Source organism: Montipora foliosa, chromosome 4 (assembly GCF_036669935.1).
Source record: "Montipora foliosa isolate CH-2021 chromosome 4, ASM3666993v2, whole genome shotgun sequence".
Taxonomy (NCBI): Eukaryota; Metazoa; Cnidaria; class Anthozoa; order Scleractinia; family Acroporidae; genus Montipora; species Montipora foliosa.
The window spans coordinates 27,927,015-27,937,014 of NC_090872.1; the positions used below are offsets into that span (position 1 = coordinate 27,927,015).

At 38.8% G+C, this 10,000-nt stretch overlaps 1 protein-coding gene across 1 annotated transcript in view; it reads right to left on the minus strand.

Moving 5' to 3' along the window:
- Positions 1-794: 794 nt before the first annotated feature.
- LOC138000503 (uncharacterized) overlaps positions 795-10,000 on the minus strand; it is a 9,461-nt gene continuing 255 nt past the window's right edge. The window contains exons 2-4 of the mRNA XM_068846968.1: positions 5,371-5,553; positions 3,261-3,293; positions 795-1,067 (exon numbers count right to left, since the gene is read on the minus strand). Of these exons, the coding sequence (XP_068703069.1) occupies positions 1,066-1,067; positions 3,261-3,293; positions 5,371-5,553 (218 nt within the window). The 3' untranslated portion in view covers positions 795-1,065. The remainder of the gene's footprint in view (positions 1,068-3,260; positions 3,294-5,370; positions 5,554-10,000) is intronic.

The following is a 10,000-nucleotide window of genomic DNA, read 5'->3' on the forward strand; positions in this document are numbered from 1 at the left end:
TCATGCAAACGTTTTCTTTTGTTTCGGTGGAAAAACATGGTTGCTGATCACGTGAATGAAAACACTTTTTCTAGAAATGTTTAAACTGTAGACACAAGTTAAAGTCATTCGGTTATCATAGTTATATTCTCTGATACATGTTGGGTGCAGAGTTGCTTGCAGCCTTCGAGAAGGTGTTTGGCCAATCAAAAAGGACGGAGAAAATCCAGTAAAGCAATCAAAACTCGAAATAATTACACGTAGCCGACACAGAGCGCGAGAAAATGTGCACGCACGAGCCAGGATTGCTTTTGGTTTTACTTCTGATTGGTTGAAAAAGTGGCGAGAACTTTGAACTAATGACTGAGTGAAGTAATGCAAAACCAAAGCAATTCGCAAATTACTTTCGACGCTCAATTGAAAACCGCTCTAAATGATCATGTCTGGTATCACTCGCGTTAACCTCCCTGCGTCGCAGAGGTTGAAGTCCCTTTTTCCAAAGCCGGGATACGTTGAGTCACGGGCTAAACGGATGTGGGGATAAAGGGGTTTAGCTTCTAAACGAACTGTGGTGCTTCCCCGATGGGGAAGCGAAACACAGAAATGGGTTTCTGATCAACTGGGTTGATATAGTAAATTAACTATCGTAAAGACATTCAAAAGCTGACGTTTTGAGCACTAGGCTTTCGTCAGAGCGAAGTCGCTCTGAAGAAGGGCTAATTTTTGTGTGATGATTTTACTGCGAAAACAATGACGCTTCCTGATGAGGAGCTAACGAACACGGGATAACGCACCAAACCAAGGAAAAACAAGCATGCCACAAAAATGATGTTTTAATAAGAGTCAACCCAACCACATTATTTACAGTATGTTACTTTTTATTCTACAAGTTTTAGCGATTAACAAGTTTGACGGATAGAGTTCAAAAAGACGTTGTAGTGCTTGCGCATTTCCGCCAATGACATGAATAGGTGAAATTCAGTCCAATCACCGCATGTACTGTAGCTTGCTTGTCCACAAAAAGATACAAACAACTCAAAGAAGGGCAAAGTTAATAAATCTGCCATGTACAGTTAGTTGTACGACTCCTATGTGAGAAGAAAATAAATGGTGTAAGACGGCTGTGCACAATACTCAAATTTCTGAAATACAAAATGTTGTATCATCTTTTCCAAATAAACCTGAGGCAACATAACGTGAGCCCCTGACGAGTTCTACGTATTCTCTTTGCGTCAGGGAACTAAAGCAATATAGTGCTTTAACGTGACGTCACGGCGGCCATGTTAGTGTTTCTAAACAATAGAACGGCGGCCATGTTGGTGTCCCCAACTATTCCTTCGGGAATTGAGCTCTATTATAATGCAAACGTTTTCTTTTGTTTCGGCGGAAAAACAAAGTTACTGATCACGCGAGTGAAAACACTCTAAAGACTACTTCGACGATTCAGCGGCCATTTTGAATTATCAAGTGAAGCTATGATCATCCCAGTTATGAACGCAATTTTTGCAATTGCGTAAAGAAGCCTGAAAAATTCAGGACTTCAACGGGGTTTGATTCCGCAGTTCATATATGATCGATCCATTTCATATATCATTTCATCGTTGATTTTGAATTATGTTGTTCCAAAGGCTACTATGGGATGCCCAGGGGGCAAATACATATTAACTTGCGGTTGTGACTGGAATGGATAATCCAAAATAAGGTCACACTTAGTTTTGTGTATTTAAAATAACAAACGATCATAGCAAAGTTTTACTAAGTTTAAATATGCTGTCACCAGAACAATATTTTATGAAAGATAAACTTCGAGTCGGCGCTTAGACCTAATCACACGAGATCAGTGCCAAACCCAGCAGTTATTCTTTGCAGAAACATAGTGTTGTTTATCTGCCAAAGGAGGGTTAACGGTTAACACGGCGGTTGTCAGGAATAGGCCATTTCCGAGTTCATGTCTGCCTCCTCTTCAAAGCGTGTCTAAGTGCGAAGTTTTTGTGATGGTAATTAGTTCTACTCTGCATATGAATGAAACCTAATTTTCATAACAAAAACTTCGAACTTAGACTCGCCTTGAAGAGGAGGTAGACATGAACTCGGAAATGGCCTATTGCCACGTAACGTCACCAATGTTACACCCGTATATGTGTCACGAACTCTCACTTTACAACGTATTTTGGAGTATCAGGAGCCCATCAAGGGGAGCCTCTATCTCCATTAATTCCTTGAGTCAACCCTTTCCCGAGTAGATTTATTTTAAGAACGGCTTTTTCCCGCGAAAAGTATCATTTCTGTCGAGTAAACCGCGAAAAGCGGAAAAATCAACTAAAAAAATCATTAAATCATTAGCGATTTCTCAGCCTGATCGTGTGGGTAAAACAATGACTGTCATAGCTCTGTTTTTATTGGCTCTTCGAACTGAGGGCGTGTGAAACTTCCCCTGGGAGGCGTTCTAATAATAGATGTACTCGGGAAAGGGTTGACTCCAAGGCCAAGTATGGGAGATAGAGGCTCCCCTTGATGGGCTCCTGGGAGTATCCATTAATTCCCCCCCCCCCCACCCCCACTTATAACCATTAATTTGCCCCCTGAGCATCCCATAATATCTTTTTAAACAATAGCAATCAAAATGGCTGCCGAATCGTTGAAGTAGTTTATTGAGAGATTTAACATCCCGCTTTCGTGAAACGGCAACGGCACCGGTGTTCTAGCGAATTTGGAACTCCACTAGATTTGGACCCCCGGGGGACTTAATTCGCTAACGGAACTTTAAGTGTCTAGTCGTTCTATCGCTGGAGCACTAATTGGGGACCCTATAAACTGAAATTAACAATTAACACAAATCAAGTCAAATGTTGGTTTTTGAGGCGAGGGGAAACCGGAGAACTTGATGTTGAATGATAATCGAAGACACTTGTTTAAAGTCTGACAGCCTTTGATGTGCTTTGTATGAACAATGCCAGTCTTGCACACTTGCCTAGCGGTCTAAATATAATGCTAAGTAAAATGTAGAACTGCATATGAACGAGTGCGTGGGGAATGTTTTGGTCTCAAATGGTCAAAGACGTCATCCTACTACGATGTATCCTGTATACGAAATTTATTAAAGCTGAGTGAGATTTTAGAAGAATGGTATTTTGACACTCGAGTTTATAATAAGGGTTCTGACTGACAGAGGCTGCAGAAGAGTGAAATAGAGAGATTGTTCCAAAAACCTTGAAAAGGATCAAAGGTTTGTTTGCAAACATAAATTGAACAGATTTGCTAACACATAACCTGATACTTACAAGACGCTGCTCCTTCCATGGCCACCAGCGCTGCTGTGGAAAAAGGGATGAAAACATGTACAGCTGCAGTAAACGATTGAACCATCGTCTATTTTGAAAATCGCTGGTCTTTTACTGATAACTGTATGTTGGCTGTACCAATACAATACAATACTTACTAATAAATTGATCACTCAACGACACAATCAACGAAACGACGGAACAGAACAGAACAACAACTGTTAAGAATCCCAGCTGGCTGGAAGCAAACCAGTTGGCTATTTACAAGTGCGGTCGAGAAGCTGAACCAGGGACTACCAGGGACAAATTCAATGAGTGGTCAGAACGGGTCTTGAACCTGGGAACTCCGGAACGTCACCAATGTTACACACGTATATGTGTCACGAACTGTCACTTTATTTTGAAGTATCCATTAATTCCCCCCCCCCCCCCCCCCTCCCCCCCCCCACCATTATAACCATTAATTTGCCCCCTGAGCATCCCATAATATCTTTTCAAACAATAGCAATCAAATTGGCTGCCGAATCGTTGAAGTAGTTTCTCAAGGCAAGCGTCCCAACCACTGGGTCACACTGCCTTGATCAATTTTTAAATGATAATAATTATTAGATATAAGCGCTTCAGGCCATAAAGTTCTTCACAAGGAACAAGAAACGATGCAACACCTAACCAGAAAGCCTAATTCAGGATCCTGGATATTAATTCAATTGTTTTTAATGTACAATCTGCTCGACCTGTAGTATACATTAAGAGTGGCTAAGTGGTTAGGGCGCTGGCCTAGAGATCAGGAGATCCCGGGTTCAAGACCCACTCTGACCACTCGTTGAATTTGTTCCTGGTAATCCCTGGTTCAACTTCACAGCTACACTTGTAAACAGCCAACTGATTTGCCTCGGGCCAGTCGGGATTCTTAACAGTTGTTGTTGCTGTTGTTCTGTTCCATCATTTCATTGTTTTTCATTAGCCCTGAAAAGCCCCTATGGAGAGCGGTCAATTAAGTATGTATTGTATTGTATGTATAATTCAAAATAATGATTTTTTATTGTAACAAAAAGAACCAAAATCTCAATACCTAATTCACAGAGAGCTTGAGACTGAAACCTGCCTAGTGCCTGGTTAAAGATGAGTACACAGTAGGAGTGACAGTTTTGTTTTTTTTTTTTGGGTCGCCCAACCACATTTTTAGTGACAGGCACGCATGAAGGTCCGTTTGACACTTGACTCACACATAGCCCATGCAATGTGAGGACGCTGTGTGGCCCAGTGGTTAGGGTGTTTGCCTTGAGATCCTGAGATCTCAGGTTCAAGACCCACTCTGACCACTCGTTGAATTTGATCCTGGTTGTCCCTGGTTCAACTTGCCAGCTGCACTTGTAAATAGCTAACTGGTTTGCCTCCGGCTGGTTGGGATTCTTAACAGTTGTCGTTGTTCTGTTCTGTCATTTCGTTGTGTTTCATTGGCCCTGAAAAGCCCCTATGGGGAGCCGTCAATTAAGTATGTATGTATGTATAAAGTAGCTTGTGATGTAAAACAGTAAACAGATTACAGCATGGTTTAAGTAGAAGCCACTCTGGCCAGCATTATCTGCCTACATGATAATAAAACAAAATTGAGGACTCTACTCATAGGTACCCCAAGCTCACAGAATCGTTGTTGCATTACATAAATTTTATAAGGATTTGTATGGGGAATTTAGCAATCGTTATTTAGGGCTAAAATACACCAAAAATTTCTTACCTTACCTCCTTGTCCCATTTATGGTACGTTCTTAGCATTTCTAGCTGTTTCAGCACGATTTTAGGGAGTCTCAACAACCCACTGGAATAGCACTGAAATCACAGGCCAAAGTACGCCACAAAAACATTGAAAATGTATCGAGAACACCAGGTAAGGCATTTTTGTTCGATCTTTTTTTTCGACTCCTTATCACGTTTGCAAATTCCCATACAAATGCTTATAATTTTAACTGATTGTGATGCTCAAATTACATCATTAGCTTGGGGTATCTGTGCTCTACTTAATCACAAGTTTGTGCTGATTTTCTCCAGAAGAGGTGCAGACTTTGGTGATCAAAAAAGGGGGTTAGGTACACTCTGTTAAAACCCTTACCTTCCTTTTCTGCTTTTTCTCGGGCATATCTTTCTGCTAAAAGTTGTGCCTTAGGGTACCAAGGTACATTTTTGTGCTTTTTTATCAGCTCTGCATATCTTTCCTCTGCTGATTCTTCAAAAATGTGTCCTCTGTAACCAAGAGCCAGGCCAACACTAGTCCAAAAAACGTGCATCAAAGGTTCTGTGAAAAAGCACAAATTTTGTAAGTGCTAACAAAACAATAGACCTTATTCATTTGTACATTACCTTTTTTTTTCCAATTCAGATCATATTAAGATACTCTGGAGATTTGGTCCTTTGTTTTGTTCATTAGAAATAGTGCATATTCATGCTTGCATGCACTCTTTTTAATGAACAAGACAAAGGATCAAATCTCCTGAGTATTATCACATGATTTGCATTGGGAAAACAATAATGATTACGGTAAGTAAGTAAGGTCTATTTATGATCATGGTAAGGTATGTATGATGATAAATGCCAGAGGAATTCACCTTTAAAATAAACATATAACACTGCTGATAATAATAATAATAATAATAATAATAATAATAATAATAATAATAATAATAATAATAATAATAATAATAATAATAATAATAACATGGAATTGGTTACAAAAAGATGACCTTAACTACAGAACTGAAGCTCTCAAATGCGTGGCACACAGACAAGCTTTGAGAATGCATTCAAGTTTCATGGGGACAAGAGTGTGTAATCTCTGCTGTGTAGAAATTGTGTCACAAGAGAGGTGAAAGTGTTACTTATGTCATTAGCGACTGCAGCAAACTTATGCAAAACGAGTATAGGAAGAGACATGATAATGTCAACAGAATGATTCATTGGAAATTGTGTGGTGTGAATGGGTTGGACGGAGCAGACAAATGGTACATGTACCAGCCCCAGATTGTGTTGGAAACAGATGAGATCAAAGTGTTGTGGGATTTCAACATACAGTAATGCCGCAACCATATAGTAGAGGCTAGAATGCCAGATATCATTATAGTGGGAAAGGAGGATGGCGTCTGTAAAATAATCGATGTTGCTGACTACCAGCTGACTGCAGAGTTAACTCAAAGGAGAGTGACAAAAATAAAATTGAAAAATATCAAGATCTCACACACAAAATAACAACGATGTGAGCTTTGCAAAAAGGGGAGGTGATACCAGTTGTTGTAGTAGCCTTGAGAGCAATCCCTAAAGGACTGAATAAGCTGCTTCAGAATATCGGTATAATAAAGGTAAGATCAGGGCATGTGCAAAAGACCGCAATACTAGGAAATGCAAGGATACCACCAAGAGTTCTTGAGATTTGAGATTTCAGAGACAGCTCCAAGGAATCATTTGTCCAGTTGACCAGCAAAACTGAGTAATAATTTCACATGCATTTTGTCCAAAATCAAACATTTTGGACAAAACACACGTGAAATAATTCTTTAATTTCACGAGTGTACCATTTGATTAGCTATTATTATCATGGGTGACAAACATGTTCATAAGGCACCATTTTGGCACTGTACAATGTAGCAAAAGTTGCCATGGCAGCATTGTAATTTCATACGTGAAATTATAAATTAATGTTGAAATTTTGCACCAAAATTAAGGAGTCATTTGTCACCCCTGTTATCATAGCCAAGATACCCTTGGCAATGTACAGTGTACATGCACTGTATACTGAACAGCATGTGGGTTTAGTTTGTTGGTTCTCTAATCTTCTGAGAGGTTATTCTCTGGATAAAGATCTGGTTTTCCCCACTAACCCTATGATTTGATTTCTGTACAATGTCTCCACAAATTATTACTGCCCCAGCACTACTGTATATATACAGTGGATACTTAAATAAAGTTCATCCTGATTATTATTATTATTATTGAGTGAATTACTGCTGTTTACTATATATACTCCTGAAGGGCTGGGTCTAAACCATGGTCCTTGGGCACACCAGGTCCCAGTTGTTCAAACGATGGATAGCGCTATCCACCAGATACATCACTATGCAGTGGATAAACAATAGCAAAAACACTTGAGCTTTATCCGGGGGATAGCGCTATGTATCGTTTGAACAACTGGGGCCAGGGTTATTAGATCTTTCTTTTATTATTATTATTATTATTATTATTATTATTATTATTATTATTATTATTATTATTATTATTATTATTATTATTATTATTATCATCATCATCATCTATACTATCACAGTCTTTGCTGGAGTTCTTTTAGTGCATCAGCCGGGCGCAAACCATGCACCTGGGGCATGACAGTCACTCAAGTCAATCTTTCTGTCCAGATACTAAGCACTTTTCTGAGGATTTGTGCATATCCCAGCATGCAGATCTTTTGAATCTCTGTCACAGAAGCACTCTTTGCTACTTTTTCAATGTTTTCTACCATTCCTTTTTTTACTGTGCCAAGTGCACCAACAACTACAGAGATCACTACGGTTTTCATCTGCCACATTCTCTGTATTTCAACTTCTAAATCTTTATACTTGCTTTTCTTTTCGATTTCCTTCAATGCAATGTTCCTATCTGATGGGACAGTCATATCAATCAGTTTACAGGTGGAATTTACTGAATCTTTAACAATGATGTCAGGTCTGTTCGCTGTTATAGTTCTATCAGTATTGACTGGCAGGTCCCACATTATGGTGAGGTTGTTGTCTTTATTATGAATCACAGTCTCTCGTGCGTGTTGGTACCATTTGTCTGTAATCTTGAGATCATGATCTTTACAGATACTTCAATGGAGATATGCTGCAGCATTGTTGTGCCGGGTGATGTACTCTGTTTTGGCTAAGACCTCACATCCAGATACAATAATTATGGCCCACTGTCTCTTCACGTTGCAGACACATTCTGCATTTGCTCTCCACTTGCTCACCACATATTACTTTCTGAAAGTTTCTGGTGTTTATTGCTTGATCTTGAGCTGCCACAAGTAGTCCCTCTGTTTCTCCTTTCAGATTGCTTGACAACCATTTGTTGGTGGTGATTGTGTCTACGAGGGGCTTCTCTAGGATCTTGGGATATTGGCCATGCAAAGCTTTGTCTTTCCACTTTTCTTCTTTCATTGATTTCATCTTAGAATTGAATATGTGTTTCAGGGCCAGAGCATTTTCTGAGGCTGATTTATCTTCTCTGTTCTCAAACTCTGGCATTGTTACTTCCCTTTTGAACTTATTAGCATTCTTGATTATTGAATTTATGGCTTTAGATCGATCATGTTCAAGCAATTGCCTTGGATATCGCCCATCTTTGTGCTTCAGATAATTTTTTTTTTTTTTTAAGTTTAAAGTGCTTTATTGGCTTCCTGATTAAGTAATTTCATGTATGGTTTTGCGATTAAACTGGGAGGAGCATTTTTTGTAGCTAATACTAAAGCTTTCTATTCTGTACTTAAATAAAACTTCATTGACAAAGACAGAAAGGTGAATAGCTTGGTTTTGCATGTTACTGGTGTATATGTAGTATTTCATAAATAGGATTGTGTAATTAAATTTCTTCAGTATTTCTTTTTCATATGGGCCCGATGTGATATACCAAATAGTTTCTCTTCAATTGTTGGAGCAAATTTTGAGTTGTTGCGGCGTTAAACCAGTCAATTACATGGTTTATGTAATTGTGCTTCAGATAATGATCAAGTCCTATTGTTACTGTTTTGAATGCTGTTTCTACTTCAATCAGGCCCCATCCTCCATCTTTTCTTGGAATGTACAGCCATTCCACATCTACTTTATTATTATTATTATTATTATATCCCCTTTTTTTTGTGAGTATGATGTAATACAGAAAGAGAGATTTACAGAGCTGCAAGGAAAACTGATACAGTACAACTGTGCAGAAATTCTGGCTGGTTTTGAACCAATTGAGATAACTGGGTATTGTAAATAATATAAACTAAAAAAAAAACAAACACTTATTCAGGCTTAACTCCAACCATGATGTGTATCAGCAAGAATGTTCCCAACTCGGTGTCCCAAAATTTTTTTTTTTTGCATATAAACTTATCCACAAAATGTCTTATTAAAGGGGCAGTGTCACACTATTTTAGTCAAACTTCACAACAATAAAAGACTTCTTTGCATCAAAGAAAACCAAACAATAATGCTGTAGCTTTGTTGCCAACAACCTTTGAAGTGCACTGGAGTTATTCTTTGTTGTTTGCGGCCAAGGATGGAGAGGATGGAAATTGATTGAAACTTGACAAAACTGGCCAATTTTTTCAAGTTTGGAGCCCATGTCTTCAGAAAGCCGCCAAAAGTTAAACACGAATAGCTCTTTGTGCCATAAATACATTTCATATCTTCGAAGTCATAGGGTTGTCACGAATGTTGTACGTGTGAGCTTAAGTACTAATTTAGATTTTTACCCAGTTTTGACCTAAAAGCAGCACATGTAACGTGACCGTGCCCCTTTAAGGATATACAGGTTCGAGCCAGGATCTTAAAGGAGTTGCATGTACCGTATTGTCAGCATGTACAAAGGCGCCTTTTAATTATTTTCGTTTTTTTAAAGTGGATTTTGTGGATTCAACGCTGGGTACAAGTATAATATTTCATTAGCAAGTAATGACTCAAATTAAGTTGTCTCCTTGCTTCAATATACGGCACTATTCCCATGATCTTCTG